The 21,027-nt window shown below is 40.8% G+C and overlaps 1 protein-coding gene across 1 annotated transcript in view; it reads right to left on the bottom strand.

Moving 5' to 3' along the window:
- Positions 1-5,885: 5,885 nt before the first annotated feature.
- The window catches only part of necab3 (N-terminal EF-hand calcium binding protein 3), a 40,363-nt gene continuing 25,221 nt past the window's right edge, over positions 5,886-21,027 (bottom strand). Inside the window, exons 7-13 of the mRNA XM_031844621.1 lie at positions 19,680-19,801; positions 15,868-15,947; positions 14,068-14,121; positions 11,717-11,829; positions 10,262-10,339; positions 9,464-9,555; positions 5,886-6,906 (exon numbers count right to left, since the gene is read on the bottom strand). Of these exons, the coding sequence (XP_031700481.1) occupies positions 6,878-6,906; positions 9,464-9,555; positions 10,262-10,339; positions 11,717-11,829; positions 14,068-14,121; positions 15,868-15,947; positions 19,680-19,801 (568 nt within the window). The 3' untranslated portion in view covers positions 5,886-6,877. The remainder of the gene's footprint in view (positions 6,907-9,463; positions 9,556-10,261; positions 10,340-11,716; positions 11,830-14,067; positions 14,122-15,867; positions 15,948-19,679; positions 19,802-21,027) is intronic.

Genomic DNA, 21,027 nt, shown 5'->3' with positions numbered 1-21,027 from the left:
TCTGTCTCCTTAATGTGAAATATTCAGTGACTCCTGATAAAATATGCAAGTGGCATCTTTGAATTCAGGTATGAAGTAATGGGGAGGCTCCTCTAGAGATTGAATTATGCTGAAGTGGTTGTAGATTCTGTCGTGTATAATGTTTTCCACCAAGTCGGTTCATACTGAAGGTCTGTGTTAAAAAAAGAACCACGGTCGCTTCAACAGTGACTTTAGTTATCATTGTGTTTTACATCAAAAGAAGCTAAATAATAATTCAAAAAGAGACCGAAATGCAGTAGAAATATGTAATATTCTATGTTACCACAAGGTGACAGTATAAGATATATTTTAAGAAATTTCTTTGCTTCTAAACATGAGAAGATCCTGTGAAAGGTCTGTGATGAAAAACAGAAGGCGATCACAGTCCGCAATTACTCATCTATGGAATAACAAATCACACAGAATAATCTAAAAATATGACTTTTGTAGTCTGAGGAGACAAACAGCATTTCAAGTAAATGTCCTGCGGTGAAAATATGACTTAAGTTAAAGTTAATTAGTATTACTAACAAAAATAAAAGTACATAAGGCAGAAAAATGCTCCTATACAATTATATAATATATTAATAAATTCTTGCTAAAAAGTACGTTTCCCTCTAAAATGTGTAGTTGGAGTATAAACAGCATAACATTTAAAACTAAAAGCAACTAAAATGTGTACTTAAGTTCAGTATATGAGTAAATGTACATACATTCCACCTCAGGTACAACATAGTTTTTAATTCCAAATAATATATCTTAAAATAAGCAGCTGCTGTTGTTTGTCTTTGTATTGTTTCAGCTTTTTATTTTTAGCACAGATCTACAAAGAACATAAAGTGTATTTCCTGATCATTAGTTGATCTAAAAATGAAATAAGACTCATCTGTTGTCTGGAGAGAATTGTGTGTGTCAGCATGTGGGCCAAAACCAGCATTGTTTAGTAGCAGGATTATGACGTCTGCTTTATGCTGAAAATAACAAATTGAGTTGTTTCCTGCTGTTGCTCGGATGTTAGCCAAGTTAGCTTGTAGGTTCCAATCTGATTATTTAATGGGTCTGTGTATGCTGGGTTTTTTGCACAATATATACACACACATAGTCTTTTATTTGGGGGAAGTAACCTCTCTAAATGTGACAGTTATTTACCTCAATGATACAAGAATGCATTTTAATTCATAAAACCTCTGGAATTGAATAGCTCATTTGTGTTTCACTAAACAGTAGATTTCTGCTCATGTTCAAAAATGTCTGCACATACAAAATATATCCTTGATATCTGTGTTCTGTGAGAACTCGTAGTATTTTGAGAAAAAGTGTCCTTATATAACAAGAATAAAGCCGTAATTTAATGAGAATAAAGTAGGAATATAAAAAAAATAAAATAAAATCCACCTGCTCTATAGTGTGCTGTTCATGAGGAGATACGATGAGAAACATACAGGACACAACAGAAACAAGGTTACAAGTCTACAGACAAGCTAGCAGCGCTTTGAGGCTGTATAAGGAATTGCCGTACTTTGAGCGAAATGCTAACAGTACCATGATAACATGCTACCAATGGCAATGCTGAATTAGCACTCAAGTACAAGGCTGGTGGGAATGTCATTAGTTTTGCTGGTTTGGTCATAAACCAAAGTACTTTACTGTCACAATTGAAAACGTAGATCTCAGGGTGACAGTAGATAAAATGTCAAGGGATCACTATATTTTTCACAATTCAGGGGAACATTGATATCTGTACCAAATTTCATGGCAATAGATGTAGTAAAAATGTCAACCTCATAGTGGAGCTAGAGGAAAACTCATTACCCAAATCAATAGGATTCATCTTCTGGGGAGCATGACTTTTTGAGATTTGGAGTCTGGACTAAAGTGGTGGACTGACCGACCGACCAACCGACTCTAGCATGGCTAAAAAAAAGGTAGAGCGATAAACACCATTACCACAAAAGGATAAAAAAGTAATAAATGGTAAACTTAATACCAGCAATGCACAGGGAGCTAACATTTTGTCTGTCACCTCTGCTCAGCCTGATGCTTAAATTACATAATGGCATTGGAGGTCTGTCACAGTTCATCATCCCAGGGAGGCCAAGAGGACATTGGAGTTGATCTTACTGCCATGCTGGACCTCAAATGACACAAAAAAAAAATCAATTTTGATGATGATAAAACTTTCTGTGCCCATCTATCTTTTTCACATCTTCACATCTCTTTTACAGACATTTTTCATTCCCTTGTCTCTCTCTAACCCTGTCTGCTCCTCTGTAAAATTTGCAAATGTTCTTTGACAGAACGTTACTATGACCACTTGATGTTCTTCAAGGACAGGAGTGACGCAGCAATTGATTTTGAGACTGTGTTTTGTACGTTACTACTGCTGTGCTGGACCTATATGGAAACAAAGACGCTGCATGAAATGTTGTTTTTGTATGTACGGCACAGCTCTAACACTTATATTAAACAATCAATACAGAAACATTTACAAGAACAATTTGTGTGTAAACTATTAGATCTTAAAGGTGCAGTGTGTAGGATTTAGCGGCATCTAGTGGTGAGGTTGCAGACTGCAACCAACTGAAACTTCTCCAGTGTGCCAAGTGTGTAGCAGAATTATGGTGGCTGGAGCGAAATCGCAAAAGGCCCAATCTAGAGCCAATGTTTGGTTCGTCCGCTCTGGGTTACTATAGTATACTATTGCCGTATTTGATGCTTCGGGATGAGAATGTGTTCGAAGATCGTGGTGCAACAAAGCGTACCCTGTGAAGAGGATCTGCTCCATATAGAGGAATAAACGGTTCATTCAATGGTAACAGAAACACGATTCTTATTTTCAGGTGATTATACACTAAAGTAAACATAATTGTTAATATAACATTCCATTTCTGCCAATAGTTCCCCCTAAATGCTGCATACTGAAATGGGATACTAAATTGTTGTTTCTGGCAAACAACAAGTCCGTGTGAGAAGTCTCTAAGTCAAAGCAGATGAGTGAGTTCAACTTTCAGAGGCGAGACACCTTCCGAACATGTTTCCTCCCACGCAGTCAAGTTTCCAGGGTGAAAGAAATGAAGATACTGAGGCATGAAATAGGACAACAGCTGTTGCTTTGTCACCTTTGGGCCCCCAGCCTTTGGATTTCTGTGACGATAAGTTGCACTTGAACACGTCAGACACGCACAAATAATGACTCATCTGGTGCCCTTATTAATTCTGATGAATTTTCTCTTTTTATTTGCATTTTTATTTTGCCGCTTTGACCTCGTATACACTCGTTTAATTGTGTCTGCAACACACTGACAGATCAGATTTAAAAGTATCTTAGTGCTTTTGTGTTGACATTCTTCAAGGATAACTTCAATTACAACTTGTATTCTTCCAACAGAAACAACAAACACAGGCTTTGACTTTAGATGTCTTCTGCGTTGCCTTCTGCACAATAAAGTAACCATAGCCGAGGAAATAAACAATGGGGAGGAATGAAACAGGACAGCAGATGTTGTTTGGTAACCTTAGCTCCGGCCCTTGGCCCTCTGAAGTGATGAGCTGTGCTCGCACACATCAGAGCCAAGGGCACCTACCTGAATATATAAATCTCCTGCTGAAGGAGAGCTGCAGAGTGGTATTCAAATGATTTCACTTTGGCTATTCATCGGTGAACCACATCCCTTTCACCATACAGAACAGCATGTTTCAAGACCAGGAAATGAATCACAGGAAATGAGTACGGAAATGTGCAGGTGGCTATTTTTTATTTCTTTTGAAACCAATGTATTAAAGTATAGCTCACATCAGACGGCTATCCAATTAAAACTCAATAGACTCAAAGGAGCCAGCCGGTGCTTGTGTTGTTTCAGTGTCTTGTTGGAATAACTGCAAAAAGAAAATCTCCTGAGACTCCCGGGTTGTATTTTGAGAGAATAATGCATTCCGCAGTGGTTTCGGTATCCACAGTTATCTCATCCAGCAGCGGCAGCAGGAGAAAAGTAAATCCCTGCTGTACCTCCAAGATATAAAACAGGGAGAACACTGTTTCTTTAGTTGGCTTGGAGAACATCAGTTATAGCAGGGGATGAATTTCTATCATAATAGGCGGCGGTGACTAGGAGCTGGATACATTTTGTTAGAGACTCTGAGATGGAGTTTATTTTTTAGAACCAGACTTCGAATGTCTTTTAATTTATAATCCTTAAGATTTTCATCAAATCGAACCCAATTTGTGAATCGTGTTTTTTCATTGCTGTGGCTGGGTCCGCCATCCCCGTGCCAGATACAAATGACCTACGCACAAGGGATTAAGGGAGCCTCATTGAGTTTTGATCTTTTCATCGAGAAAAGTATTTTCCAAATGTTACATGCGTTGCTTTTGGGAGTTGGAAACAGGAACAAATGACGTACATAATGATCTATAAAATGTACTGTCCAAGTCGAGATATTCATTTTCTTACTTCATCGGTCTGTGACATCTGCCGGAAATACTCCTCTTCAAACAGCGACAGCCTTTATTTCTTTGTTGCCTATAATTCGCTGTAACTTAGAAGTCTCTTCTCCAACGTTGGTAAAAGGTGAAATGGTGACACTTGTCCCTTAGTGATCCGAGGAACAGGTGAGGAACAGGAGGTGTGTGGGTACACATCTTCACAGCTTCACGGCTGCCCTGATCGCCGCTGTTCATTCCGTCTTGCCAGCAGACTGCCAGCCTGACAAGAGGCTGAAGATGAGAGGGCTTCAATTTGCCAGTAATCAAGCAATCAAATATTACAGCCCCAGCAATCAGTGCAATGATGTGCCAGCCTCTGTGACTGTGCACGCACTTGTGGCACAAAGAATCTCAGCATGTTTCTGTACAAGAAGCAAGAAGGGTTCTGCACATTTCATTGCTATTCAGAGCTTGTGAAACATTGATTGCTAAGGCAAAATGAAAAAGATGCACAAGGACTTCTTCTTTTGAGCTTTTGTGTAGCGACACGGGTTGAGACACGGACCCTCCATTAATTCTTCTGCATTCTGCTCATACACTTGAATAATCTTAGTCAGGAAAGTGTCTGGTGTGATCCACAGAAATTGTCATTATTTCAAGGCAATATGGGGAATTTATAGCTCACAGGAAACTGATTTTTATTTCTATGATCCCTAAATATGAACCAGACTTCAGGCAAATTAGTTTTTGTCAGATTGCTTATTGGATTATTCGCTTTCTACGCCTTACTCCAATTAAGTTCAGATTTATCTGGTATCAACTAGGATACGATGCTGATTCCACTCAAAGCACCATCGGTTCATATTTCTGGTGTTGGCATTGAATTAAATGACCAAATGGAATGTGAGAACAGTTGCTGGTGACACACGCATGGGGTATTTTATCCTCTTTAGATTTTTTAAATCTTTATTTCATGGTTGAGTCTGAGAACAAAAACACTCTAATAAACCGTAGTTGTAAATTACCTCCTGACACCTAATGGCAGAGAGACAAGTTAACAACTTCCTGGTTATGAAAACCAAATAATCTGTGGATCCTGACATATTTATTGGTTGAAACCAGTGCAAAAGCAAAATGTGAGCCCTGCGTTGTTACTTAGTGTCTGCTCAATATCGACGTTTACTAAATGTCAGCCATAACGACTTCGTAAATTGATAATCTGCTACTGAGTGCTGTGCATCTGTCAGCCTTTGTTGTAATTGTTGGTAATTACTCTACTCCTCGGTGGCTCAAAACTTGATTAATGCAGCTTTAAATTGTTCTGTGAGAAGGGAATCTTGGAATCAATGGAAACGGAAACAATTGAGATTTGAGTTCAAATTAATTAAAAGTTGCATTATTAGAGGAAACATTTCTGTAGAGAACTGAAGATTCAGAGGCATTTTCACTTGTCAAAACAATGAATAGCTTTAATCTTAATCATGTTGAAGTCGAGTTTCAGTTTGTTTACATTTTGTGGTGTAGATTACAGAACCAAAACACAACATGAATATATCTGAGTTACATATGTACAGATGGAATAAACGCAAAATAAATACATCACACATTAAATATATTTTCTCTTCATAACTTAGTGATACAATGAAATCTTCTCACAAAGTGTTACTTCTGTTAGATAATCACACTTTTGGAGATACTTTTGAAACAAAAGAGGAGATGTAACTAACATAAATAAGTAGTGTATCAATAGATAGCTGCCAGGGCAGGGTTAGCTTTTTAGCATTCTGTGCACACAACAGTAGAATAGCTGAAAAAAAAACAGTTCTACAATATCATACAGCATATACAGCCAGGATTTAAAGGAACTATATGACTGAAAGCCCTTGGCCACAGTAGTCAGCATGCACGTTGAGGCTGAAGAAACCTTTCATCTCCGATTTCATTGTATTCAACTCTAAACAACTCATCAAAAGCACAATAACTATACTGGCATGGGGAGATTCATTCAATTGGATTTGTTCCAGTAGCCTATTCTAGCGTCTTTTTTGGTTGTTCTCCACTGGCATAATATCAGACAAACACCGCAAGAGAGAGGAGGCCAAGTGAGAGACAGGGTTATGAGAAAAGAAAAGGCTTTTGCATTGCAGAGAATCAAACACGTTCAAGTCATTAGAATGGCTATAGGGATGCAACTATCCCTTTTGATATAAGCGGCACGATAATGAGCAGTCGAAGACAGACGAACGTTTCAAAATGCTGCTGGAGAGCGCTGGATGACGCCGTTGTCTCCGTCTCCTGTTGCTTTTTAAACACATGGATGCCTTCTGAATTCTCGTGTGTGTACGTGTGTGTTTATGTGTGTGGGTGATGGGCGAGAGTGTCTTTGTCCGTGTGATAGTGTAGGCATTAGATGTGACATTCTGGATTCAGTTGCTAGTTGTTAGTCATAATCCACCAGGAAGCTGAGGGAACACACACAGAGTTGGGTCACCACACACCAATATAACTCAGGGAGGGACACGTCAGGGTACATTTAGAAACCATCGTTGATCTAGTTTACGCTTGAGTAAGCTCTCATTTTTCACATATTTTCAGCTGACCACTCCCATCAGCAAAATAACAATTGCGTAAATGATTTACATAATTTGGAGATGGCGCCAATTAAAACAATTACTTGCTGGGAATTCTCAGCTTTATAGATAGAGGACAGGGTCATTGTGTGCATATTTGTTCTGCTGTTTTCAAACTGTTTACACCTTATTAAATGTGATGTCCAGCAAACAAAGGCCGGATACAAAGCAAATGATTTTACACTATGTTTAACGTGGCGTGTTTTTCAGATGCTCGTATTCAAAGAAAGTAACCGTGTGCAAAACTCCTCCTGGAAAAAAGATGAGAAAGGAGTGTGACTGTTGCTGACACAGACAATAATAGCCTCTGCTAGGAGCAGCCGAGTGTCGTGTTTTATTTATTTTTTCTATTATTGATTCCAGAGTCGACTCCTTCCTGCGCTTCTGACGTGCGCCTCGTAAACTGCTTTCCCTCTTTCTGCCAATCAGCGCATTGTGTACTCACTTGTATCCCCAGCAGCCAAACTCACAGTAACCTACTAATGATATCCGTCTTTGAGAAAAAACAGGCAAAGTCACTCAAAGCAAACACATATGGTGTTCTATAAGAACCAGCTTCACAGCTATTTTATTGGAAATGCTGCACAGCATGCAAACCCTCTCCACAGTAAAGTGCAATTTAATAAAATGTATAATATTTTATAACGTATTGACTTTTCCCCCAGAGAATTAAGAAGACAAACCCTCAATTAATACTACGAAACAAGTAAATATGATTATTTTTGTGTCACATTTTCAAGTTTATCTTTGTGTTCATGATTTCATTTCAGTCTAATTTAATCAAATATTGACAATATATATTTAAAACTGTAATTAGTTTGCATTCTGGAAATCTATTTCAGGTTTATTTTGGATTTATCACACACACACACACACACACACACACACACACACACACACACACACACACACACACACACACCATTTGTGTAGTTCTCTTAAATAAAGTGCTGAACTTCTGAGTCCCTGTTCGGGTTGTTTTTCCTCTGTTTTAAAAGTTACTCCTGTCTAATTCCTGTGTTTACGCCACAACTGTTTATTTATGTCTGACACAGTCAGCATGCATATGTGCGAGTCACAGATGTGGAAGTAAACAACCACATACAGTAACCTAGCAACGAGCACAGCCCGTGCAGCCCACACAGCTAAATAACCCTCTGCAATGGAAGCAAAGAGGCAGAAATAATAATGAATCCTATTTCTTTGTGAAGCGTATTTTGAGGCCCGCAACAAATGACTCAAACGTCAAGAGGAGAGTCGTGATTGCGACCTGGACTGGGGTAGCAGTGACTAGTGCTACTCTGCCACCTGTTGAGCCTGCTGAGGAGTTGACGACGTTGTGACGAGAAAATAAGAAATGTGCGTCGGATGGAAATGCCAAGTATAAGTCTGCCTTCTGGAAAACATTTTCCACATGCAAATGTGTCCCGAAAGAACGCAATCAAATATTTGTTATTCTGTGTTTTTGTGCCCTGTTTACACCTTTACAACACACACATATGGGATCTCTGCCATGTGAGCAAAACATAAGAACCGGCTCACTTTATACAGGCAGCGCGAACATAGCCCAGGGTGTTTGGAGAGAATATCCCCACTTGGATATTTTATTTATTCAGAAACATTCAATATTTTCACAGTAAATCCCCGATTTGAAAACATTTATACCTTAAACAAAATTCTTAAAGTGATTTATTGTCAGGAGGCCCAGAAGCTCTGGACGCACCCCCGGTTTCCACAGATGGGAGATTTTAGTACATCATATCATAACACATCCAGGCCTAATGTACTAATGCAACAGCTGAATGTGACACACGGAGCGATTACCACATTCACTAATCTTGGCCAATATGAAAAAGGTTGTGAGGCAAAACACGATCTACACCTGTGTCCCAATTCCATATTACATACTGTGGACGTTGTGACTAAGCAGTGTGTTCCCACTTGAAAAGTGACACAAACCCACTCATTAAAGTTTTGAATTTAGTATGCATAAAAAAACGCTTCAATTTCGACCGTCGATATACGCAATTGTCCAAAGTTTGTACGATATCTAACGAAAAGTAAGAGCATTGAGGCACAAGCCACTGGGTGTTCAACCAATCAGCGATTTTTTGCAGCATGGCCTAAGACGACCAAAGATAGACTGAGAGCAAGTTACTTGGCAAGTTCAAGTTAAAGTAAATGTCACATCTACTCTATGCCACAACCAGATCTCACTGTTTTCGCAAATTACTTGACCAATTCTGGAGGTTTGTCCAAATCCTACATGTGTTGATCTCACTCTAAGCAGGGTTTGCAGAACTGGTTTTAATGTTCATTTAATAACATTAAAACTATTAAATGTTCATTAATACTATATATATATATATATATATATATATATGCATACCTGGCAGCAACATGGTAGAAACTAGTTCCGCATCCTCCAACATGTCAATGGCGCAGCGCTGGAAATCTTTACTGCTGTTGGACTGCAGGTAGCTATAGAGAAGACAACGAAGGAGCAAAATAGTAAAAAGAGAAAAGGAGACTGCTTTTAGTTGAGCATCTATTTTACTCTAAATGGAACCATAATTTACCAAATGAACATCATGCTGTTTTGAAGACGACTTGAAACTAGTGATTGAGACCATGAACTCATGTTAAGGTGTTAAATCAAGTGAAAAGTACGGTCATTTTCTCATAGACTTCTATACAATCAGGCTTGAAACTGCAACCAGAGAAGCAAGTTTAAAGCACTTCCACATTGGCTTCACTTTTCAGACCGGGAGGTCGCCCTCTGGTTGCAATCTACAACCACAACACTAGACCACTAAATCCTACACACTGGACCTTTAATTATTTCATCAAAATTGTAAATGTTCATAACTTGTAATTGTAAACCTTAATTGTTTTTTTAAAATAAATTCTGTGCAGATTCATTTATCCACAGATATGTGTATAGATGCTATTTAAAACCATTTAAGATGCATCCATGTGTGTGTGTGTGTGTGTGTGTGTGTGTGTGTAAGAACTGAGAGATGGGCCATCTGCTCATCTTCCCTGGTGGAGAACATTTCCATCAAAAAGTTAAGATTGCCAAACTGTCTGCCAATATCTGACACACAACAACAAGCACAAACAGACGGACACACACACACACACACACACACACACACACACACACACACACACACACACTACTGACCTCATCCAGGAGATGCGGTCTTGCCAGAACTCATACATTATGTAACACAACTTTCCCGGGAGCTTCTGAACGGACACACTGAAAGCAGGATGGAGAAGAAGAAGAAGAAGAGGATATAGTACTTGTACAGGTTCTTGTATTTCCCTTGTTATGCAACTTTATACTTCTCCACTTCATCTCAGAGGCAAATATTGTACTTTTTACTCCACCACAATTGTCTGACACCTTTCGTTACTTTTCAGAATACATTTTTTCACCCCCTTCCTGTCAAGTAAAAACCATGTCTGCAAGGATGTAGTGCTCCTTTATACATTGAGAAAATTCTCCTGAGTTAAATAAACTATTTTAAAACCATCTTGGATCAGCTGGATGCATCGTCACAAAGCTGAAGGCTGTTTTTTGAGCTCATGAAAAGTTGACTTTTAAGCGATACGTTGTTTCTCGCAGGACAGGGACGTTACAAACATGATGGTGATCTTATGGAATGTGATGCATTGCTGTTGCTTAAACCACACAACTGCATGAAGTAGTTAAGATTAGAACGACCTTAAACATCTACATCAGTAAAATACAACACAGCAGCTGTATTGATCCAAAAACATGATACTAATCAAGTACATTTTGCTGACAATACTTAAGTAAGCTGTAAAATGAGAAAGTTTGTCCTGGTCGCCAACAGCTAAACCAAAACCGAGAAAAACCCACTGACCGGAGAAAACATTCTCATTCCATAGCTAAACAGAACATTAAAATATCTTTCTGAAAACCTTTGAGGCGAAAATGAGGCAATACAGTCACAGGATATTGATTAATTAATCTGCTCAGAGCTTCACAAGCTGTGATTGACAGCTGCGTTAGAGACTCCTCGGCTCTGATTGGTTGTTTCTCTTCGAGTGCGGTGGAATCTTGCAGATGCCATTGGGAGCACTAAAAGGAGGCAGAGGAACTGGATTTGTTCACAGATTATCTGTCTCATGTACTACTGTCATGATATAGGGACAGTTTGAGTAAATATGATAAAAAGTTATTTTCATTATAGATACCAATTGTAGCTTTAATTAAGGAAAGAATCTGAGTACTTCTTCCACCACTGGTTACAACTAGGCTAAGCTAGAGCAAAGCTTGTTGCAAGATAACAAACAGCATTAAAAGATTAGCCTCCATATTTGTGAAAATGTAAGATTTAAGATTTCATTTTCAATCAAGCTGCTCACAGTTTGGGGTCACATAAGAGCTGCTATAATATATATATAAGCTATAAGGATGATGGATGATAATATGCTGTTGGGAACTTTTCATTAACAGTACAGTTTCCATCCTTTCCACTGAGTTTACATATTAGTTTTTGGCACAGTCGACACTTCAAAACCCTGATTCAACATGGCCTCAATTTTCCTCAGCAGCAGAGCCTGACACAGATATATTACTTTGTCGGAAAAACATCAAAACACTCACTGCAGGTTGTCAGAGTGGGCTGCGGTGGCATCGATGTAGCTCTTCAGAACTTTCCGGAAGTTGTCCAGATCTTCATCGGTCACCGACATCTGCCTCTGAACCAACAGGATGTTCTGTTAGCAAGACAAGAGACAGAGAGGGGGATATGAAGAGATGACCCATTGGCTGCTCAGAAGAAGAACATGCTGCTCTATGTGTGCGTGTGTGTGTGTGTGTGTGTGTGTGTGTGTGTGTGTGTGCGTGTGTGCGTGCGTGTGTGTGTTTTCCGTCGAAATTAAATGTGATCTGACAGTCAGTGTTGCAAATAGTTTTCTTTCCTACAGTTGTTCCTTGAAGTTCGCTGGTGAAGTGGTGACAGCACACTCAACGTATCAACTAACGCAAACACCTGCCGTCCACCAATCCAGACGGAGGAAAAGAAAAGACACTTTGAAATATGTTACTTTATCGATTGATGTACCCAGCTAACGAGCAACATCCTCACAGCGGGCCAGGATTCCGCGTCGTCCTCTGGGAAATTGGGCTTGAACTAAAGTCCCCGATGCACAACGTCAGCCTGCTGCCCTCTTTTACTTTCTCAACAATTCAATGCAGGAGTGAGTCACCACTGAAACCAGTATAAAGGGAAACGTGTAAGCTGTGTTTCCACAAAGGTCTTCATCACAAAAATATATTTTTGGCTGTATCTGCTAAGTTTAGTGTTGAGGTACCAATCGTTGAAATCTCTTCAGGATGTTGTCACCACTCCAATACAACGGAGGAGGGTGGAATTTCATTAGTGACGCTAATGGCATTTAAAATGACATTAATGAACGGCATTACCCACAGACCTATCTTTAAAGAAAATAGTACCCACAAAAAGTGCAGTTTGCCAGTGGTCAGAGGAGCAAATAAAATTACATTCGGCTCAATTGTATTGAAGTGGCAGAAACTACAAGTACATCCTTCAAAACCTCAGCACATTAAAAAAACCGACTCCGCTAAAGGTGAGTGACAACATATGTGGTTTTGTAATCTAAGTAAAAAATCTACCATTGGATCTTATGGATTTTACTGTGCATGGGAATACACAGTGAAAAGGACAGGGGTTCATGGATGGATCCTGTGTGTATTTTGTCACAAGCCCTTATTCAAATATTTGCTTTTTTCTGGGTTTCATTTTGGAAGGCTTATTCTAAAATCCTATAAGAAACAGAGAAGCACAAACATTGCTCTTTCCATCATTTTCCTTTTGTCGAGTACTGAGACTTGTGAAAACAGACTTCACTTTGCTATGGCTGTTATAAATACTTTGACATAAGTGTCACCATAGTTCCCCCTAACAATACAGGTTACTGGCACTCTCACCTGTCTAACTTCTTTTGTCCGTGTGTGAACATGTCAAAGACACTCAGACACAAATTCAGAACAATAATCATTTACCCTCTCTTTGTCTCAAGGTGAGCTTTGTCAAAAAGTGGCCCTTGCTTGCTTCATGTGGAACACCATTTCATCTTGAGGCTCATCATATATTGATTTTCATAGCTGGAATGAGCTAGAATGTGTGCAAATGTGACAGCTATCTGCTGTTATGGTGTCATTTGGTTTGAGAAGGAAACAGGTGTGCTGCTTGACATTTAGAATGGGGACAGTGAACAAACTCAATGAGCAAAATCCAGTTTCTAGAGAGAATAATTTCTGAGTGCGGCTGAAAAGGAGTTTTAAACGATATACTTCGAGCTATTTGGAATATACTGTAACTACTGGAGGTGTACACAGTCAGAAAGAGCAAAATGTGGAGCAACAGAGGGTGTTAAAATATGTAGTTTAAGGGGAATTATGCAATGAAAAATAATTAATGAAAAAAAAAAAACAGTTTCAGTGTATTCTACTTATTTTGCACAGTGATTCACAATCATTGTAATCAAGCCACTGTTTATTCTGCTAAAGAGAGCATCGTTCTATATCATAACACAGAGAAATACGTGTCACATTCAAACATTACAATGCAAAGGCCTCACTGTGTTTGATTGCTCTAAAATGCTGTCGGTAAAATATAGTTTGGATAATATTTTTTTTTTCTTCAGTGAGTGTGTGTGTGTGTGGCTGTATAACCCTAATTATCCTGGAAAATGTCAAAATAAGAATAAATTCTGTGTAATTAGCAACCTTTTCACACCTCGCTTTAATAATACCCTGCATGTGGCAGCCTATGGTCTAATCCTCGCACTTAAGCAATCATTTACTTTTTACAAATTCTACAAAGCTTCATGCTCAATAAATACTACCTGCCATAAAATAAAATGTTTAGTCCTTGCTTTTTTACTTCAGCCAGTAATCCAGGTAAAATTCTTTTATCAGTGCTGACTTACAGACTTGTACGTGCTGGCCAGTGTGTCCTCTTTCAGTGGCTCCAACCTGGGACCCTGAAACAAGAAGGTTACAAATATGAGAAGAACTTCTCGTCTCTGTTAAACATCTGGTGACGCAAGAGGTATGGGCATCGTTTTCTTTCTATATCACAGTTCACATTTTCGGATTGAATCAGTATTCTTTTGAAAGTCATGACAAAAGCAATTTGGTAAACACCAGAATTTTCCTTTATACATATTTCACTTAACTTGCATTGGACATGATTTGGCATTTGTGTGTGTGTGTGTGTTTTACACAGAGAACATAACCTTTGAGGCTGAAAACTTATTCTGAAGCATTTGAGAGAGCAGAGGAAGGGAGAAAAGTGGACAGAAGGTGTGTGTGATGCTGCTGGCGTTGAAGTGTGGGGATGGATATTGCACTCAGAACATGCTGCAGGTTATGAATTGCTTTCGATATTGCACTCCGAGTCCCTCTGGGTCGGTGGAACGGAGGGCTAGAGAGAGAAAATTGCTTTGAGAGCGACTGAAAGGAGAGGAAGAGTGAACATCAAAAGATGGGAATAACTAGGAGTTAATAAAGAAAACAACTGGCAGAGAGAGAACGAGATGGAGCAGAAGATGTGGCAGGAGTGTGAAGAGGTTTTGAGACATAGTAGCAAGAATGGATGGGTCACAGGATACAGAATGAGAAATGAGAGGTAGAGAGGTGACTGTGCTTGACAGATACGCAGATGTGCTGAACTCTTTGAAAAAGCGCCGTTTTTACATGCTTCCACTGCACCCTTCGCTCTTTTTGATCATCACAAACATACAAAGACATGCTCTGAATTACGCTGCCAGTGTGAAGTTGAATAAAAATGAACATTATTTGACATAATAGACAGTAAAGACCTAAACAACTGAAAACACAGTAGGTCTGTTAAAGCAGGCTTGTCGTTTTCCACATCACGGCTGAAACCATTCAAGCACTAAGCTGACACCTTGTCCCGGACAACAGAACACGAAGCATTCAAGTGAAATCCACGTGTAATCTTGTAGTTTTGCAGGCAGGTTTACAGGTAGCGATGTGCACAACCTGCAGCGCTGTGTGTGTAGCCCAACGTACTTCTCATTGTTCCAAACATATTAATAAGTCTGTATCCCAAAATGGTTGAAATGCATTTGGCGTTACTTTTTATATTCTCTCCATAATTTGTCACACGTGTTTCTGTTATTTCCTATTAAATTGATTCCATGACCTGTTCAGCAAACTTAATAATGTTAATGTTGATGGCTGCTACACACTGTATTTGTATTCATGGAACATTTATGCCTTAAAGCTTTGTGCTCATATTTGCCAAACCTTTCAGATTAAATCTGTCTTCTGCTTTAAATAGAAAGCTTCCTCACTGGAGACATTACAAACTGGCAGGGGATATGCACGGCCCAGGACAGGAGGGCTCTATAGCGGGTGATGAAAACTGCCCAGAACATCATTGGTACCCATCTACTGAGCATCAGTGATATTGGTGACAAGAGGTGCCTGCAAAGAGCCCAAAGGACATAAAAAGACAATACCCACCTTGGCCAAAGCCGGTTCACCCTGCTGCCATACCTGCAACATTTCTGAGCAGCTTCTTTCCTCAGGCTGCGAGACTCCTAAATGTATTCTCCACCATCCACCATATGATGTAGGTTTTTTTTTGTGTGGTTTTCTTATGTAGAGACTACAAACTAAATGTCGTTGTGCAACCGTGTTGTACAATGACAATAAATGAACCTTTTGACCTTATATATACAGAAGGAACTGCTTCATACCTGGCACTCCAGTTTATCCAGCAGCTGCTGCAGCCTGTTGATTTGAGAGCACCAGTTCTCTCCATCTTCCACGCACACACCTGCAGACACCACAACATGTAATCATCAGAATGTCCAACAACAATTAAAACTGTCTCAGTTCCATTCTGCATACTACAACTGACTGGATTTGAGTAGTAGTACATAAAACAGTAGGCTTTTTACTATTGATATATACTTTGGACTAAGAAGACAGCGCTGAGAGTTTCCTTTCTGTGTTTATTATTTGATTAATGTCAAAAGACCCCATTCAGTCTTGTCAAAACAGATGGCTTCCATCAAGGACAAAACATGCGTGTGAAAATGCCTTCTTGTACAAATAAATTCCCATTTAGAAATAAAATCGTTTGAAGGATTCAGGGGAAACAATTATTGTGAAAGAAACTAAAATCATTGACCTATATGACAATTGCACATATAAAACATGTACAATTGCTGACTTGTTATCATGTATAGAAAAATACATCCAACTCCTGATACAGTTTAGTGAAAATTACTTTTAAAGTGTTTTTACGGTGAGGGCTTACTCCTTTTCCTTGTGGGCTCAATATCTGATGTTCAGTCCCTCAATACTAGTGAAGAAGAAAATAAATGAGGCTCAACATGAAATATTTGTCTCTAGAAAATGTCAATATGATCTTAGTAAGGGAAAAGAGCCCTCAGAGAGAGCTTACAGACGCGTCTAATTATGCCCAATACTTGTTATGACAGTGATGTATATGAATAAGTACATTTCATTGTTGATGTGCTTTGGTGAGAAGGTCATTATGGTGTTTGAAATGTCGATTTATAGAATGGTGTCATTTGTCCAAGCAGGCAGAAATTGACACAATAAAGTTACAGCGAAACCCCGTCACACGGTGGAAATCACGCCCACCAGAGGGAAAAACAATCGCCTCCACAATATGCAACCAAGGACTGAAAAGTCTGAAGTATCTAACTAAAAATATCAGATTTCTACATGTCAAAGGATTATTTTAGCACCCTATGTCTACCAGGGGTGCAGTTGATAACTAAAAGCATGATGGGATGGGAAAAGTGAGCCGTTAGCGAGCTAATGTTACTTATGAATCAGAATCAGAATCGGCTTTATTGGCCATGTATGCGTGTGCATACATGGAATTTGACTCCGGTTACACATTACTCTCATCGTACATACACACATATGAAATATATACAATAAACAAGAGAAATATAAGAAAAACAAGGACATTTAACAGCTATATACAATATAAGTATAAATATATCCCAAACAAAAGTGTGCATGTATATATATATAAAATACAATAGTGTAAACAGAGGTAGTGCAATATGACTTATTTAATTGTTCATGACAGAGACGGCCAGTGGAAAGAAGCTGTTCCTGTGTCTGGTGGTTTTGGCGTACAGAGCCCTGTAGCGCCTACCAGAGGGGAGGAGTTGGAAAAGCTTGTGTCCAGGGTGTGAGGGGTCTGCAGTGATCTTTCCTGCCCGTTTCCTGACTCTGGAGGTGAACAAGTCCAGGATGGAGGGCAGGCTGGAACCAGTGAGCCTCTCCGCAGACCTGACAATCCGTTGTAGTCTTTTTCTGTCCTGTTTGGTGGCCGATCCAAACCACACAGTGATAGAGGAGCAGAGAACAGACTGGATGATGGCTGAGACAGACAGGATCAGCAGCTCCTGAGGCAGGTTGAACTTCCTGAGCTGGCGCAGGAAGTACAACCTCTGCTGTGCCTTTTTCCAGATGGTGTCGATGTTGGGAGCCCACTTCAGGTCCCGGGAGATTGTGGATCCCAGAAACCTGAAGGTCTCCACAGCAGACACAGTGTTGTTGTGTATGGTGAGGGGGGGCAGTGTTGGGGGGCTCCTCCTGAAGTCCACTGTCATCTCCACAGTTTTGAGCTTGTTTAGCTCCAGGTTGTTCAGACCACACCAGAGGACCAGCTGTTCAACCTCCCGCCTGTACGCAGACTCATCACCGTCCCCGATGAGGCCGATGATCGTTGTGTCGTCTGCGAACTTCAGGAGCTTGACCGTTGGGTCCTCTGAGGTGCAGTCGTTGGTGTAGAGGGAGAAGAGCAGTGGGGAGAGCACACATCCCTGGGGGGCGCCAGTGCTGATAGTCCGGGTACTGGATGTGATTTTTCCCAGCCTCACCTGCTGCGTCCTGTCAGTCAGGAAGTTTGTGATCCACTGACAGGTGGAGGCTGGCACAGTGAGCTGGGAGAGTTTGGGTTGGAGTATTGCTGGGATGATGTTGAACGCGGAGCTGAAGTCCACAAACAGAACCCTTGCATATGACCCTGGGGAGTCGAGGTGTTGCAGCATGTAATGCAGTCCCATGTTGACTGCATCATCCACCGACCTGTTTGCATGGTAGGCAAACTGCAGGGGGTCCAGCAGGGGTCCTGTGATGTTCTTCAGATGGGTCAACACCAGTCTTTCAAAGGATTTCATGACCACAGACGTCAGGGCGACGGGCCTGTAGTCATTTAATCCTGTGATGGAGGATTTCTTGGGGACCGGGATGATCATGGAGCGTTTGAAGCATGAGGGGACTTCACATAGCTCCAGTGATCGGTTGAAGATCTGTGTGAAGATGGGGGCCAGCTGGTCAGCACAGACTTTCAGGCAGGAGTGTGACACACTGTCTGGGCCTGGTGCCTTCCTGATCTTCTGTCTGTGATAGAGCCGACTCACATCTTCTTCGCAGATCCTCAGTGCCGGTGGGGGGTCGGTTGGGAGAGATGAGGAGGAGGCAGGGGGTGTAGATGGTTGTTTGATGGGGCAGGTGGGAGGTGTGAGGGTAGGCTTATCAAACCTGCAGTAGAAGGCATTCAGGTTGTCAGCCAGTTGGTGATTGGCCTCAGTGGGGGGGATGGTCTCCTGTAGTTCGTGAGTACTTGCAGGCCTCTCCAAACTGACGAGGGGTCGTTGGCTGAGAACTTTTCCTCCAGCTTTTCAGTGTAGCTCCTCTTAGCTACCCTGATCTCCCTCGTCAGTTTGTTTCTGGCCTGGTTGTACAGGATCCTGTCCCCACTTCTGTAGGCCTCCTCCTTGGCACGACGAAGCTGCCTGAGTCTTGCAGTAAACCATGGTTTATTGTTGTTGAATGTGCAAAGTTTATGTGTCAGTTTACGAGTATAAATGTTTACGGTAAATCATACGGAACTACATTTTATATTTTAGTTGTTTATCATGTGTCTCATGATAAACACGAAACGGCATTGCAAATGTTTGGTGAGTGCAGCTGGTTAAGTCAGCATCGATGTGGACTCACTGTTGGCGGGTTATAACCCAGCAAGGGCATTGTCTCTCCCGGAATGATTGAGACTACGAACATGGGTTCTCGTCTGCACAAGAGAGACGCTCACAAGGTAAGAAAATGGTGACCGGTCGGTGGGTTATTTATTTTTTGACAGCAAGGTTTCTTTTGTTTGCCTTTACAGATTTGGTGTTCACAAAGTTGCATTATCATGCGATGAAATAGGGTGCGTCCCCTGGACACGTCTATGGTGAGTTCACTGCCTCCTTTGGGATTTTAATACAACGCTGCACATGTACCTATAGCAACATCACTGATACTCCTCACTCGTTTTTAAAAAGTACGTCTTTGGTAGGAACCTGGGGTTGAGAGACTCAAACAGATTAGGGAAATGAGTGAGTATTGACAATGCATCAATTAATCTGCCAAGTGTAGCAATATGTAAGGGGCTAAGTTAGCTTTTGGTTTTATGGGATTTGTTAAGGATAGTTAAAATGATGAAAAATGTTTTAATATAATATGATGGTACCTGTGGTCAGGATGCTAGAGCGAGGATCTGATGGGGACATGCACAGGTTATTATGGATCCTGCGACCACACCGCCTGCCATTCTTCTGTACTGCTGTCAGCTCCGGTGCCTTTACCTCTCTTCTGCAATGACAGCGGCGGAAACCCAGGGAGACAAACATCAGAGAGAAAGACAGCAGCTGTCAGAGGGCTGTGTGGTAAAAAATAAAATAAAACAGAAATTGAAGATAGGGCGGACAGAGGTAGCCACACAAGGGACTAAAGAAGAGGAAACTAAGTAGGAAAGAGAGGAGATAGGGAGAGAGGGTGCAAGAGAAAAGCAGAGAGAGGTAAGGAAGGACGTATTAATAATTGATTCAAATCAGATACGGAGATAGGTTAATGTCAGAGAGAGAGCGCAGTCAATGGTGCAGAGACACAAGAACCAGAGACGAAGTGTCCAGAATAGAGGTGAAAACATTTAGAGGCCAGATACACACCACTGCTTATTAACCCACAGGCTAGGTGTTAAGGAGGATGAGCCCTTGCACTTACCCACTCGAATATCCAAACACATACACAGTCTTGTTTTCATTCATTTTGGGGGCATTACATTGATTTACATGTATTTCCTGGAGATTTATAGCTTTAACCACTACCTAGCCTAATCCTAATCCTTACCCTAACCTTAAACCAAGTCTTCTCCCTAAAATATTATGATTAATGTTATGGGTACATGCAATTGTCTCCATTTTGTCCAAAAAAAAGCGAGTCCCCACAATGTGACTATGTAATCAGATTAATGTCAATGTCCCCACAAGACAGGTAAAACCATCCCACACACACACACACACACACACACACACACACACACACACACACACACACCTTTGTCATACATGGAAGGTGTTTGCGGCCTGTAAATGCAGTGTCAAGGGCAGTTATGAGTGTGACCCTTGAGACACACTCACACCGTGTGTGTGTGTGTGTGTGTATTTCACTCGTGTGTGTGTCTCAATGTCTCGAAATGCCCTCACACATTTGTTTTTTCATGTTAGTGTGTGCCTCTCTCTGTCTGTGTGTATGTGCATGCGCAGCGTCATGCTGACGGCGCAGAGGGAGCGCATTGCCAGGAGGTTTTCATGCTGAGAACAGCCTGGAGCCCAAAGGCCACTGCAACAGCCCTATACATCCACTGCAGGGAAGCAGAGGGGAGAGAAATAAGCCGTTTGTTGCCAACTGAATATGTCTCTAATTCAGCCCCTGCCGGCCTGCCACACTCCCCCTTTCTCTTTTCAATATCCATACCTGTTTATACACACACTCTCTCTCTCTCTCTCTCTCTCTCTCTCTCTCTCTCTCTCTCTCTC

This window comes from Anarrhichthys ocellatus, unplaced genomic scaffold, assembly GCF_004355925.1.
Source record: "Anarrhichthys ocellatus isolate YVR2014 unplaced genomic scaffold, GSC_Weel_1.0 scaffold1, whole genome shotgun sequence".
Lineage (NCBI taxonomy): Eukaryota > Metazoa > Chordata > Actinopteri > Perciformes > Anarhichadidae > Anarrhichthys > Anarrhichthys ocellatus.
Note: the sequence above shows the minus strand (reverse complement) of the source record. Positions and strands in the feature narration are given on the sequence as shown.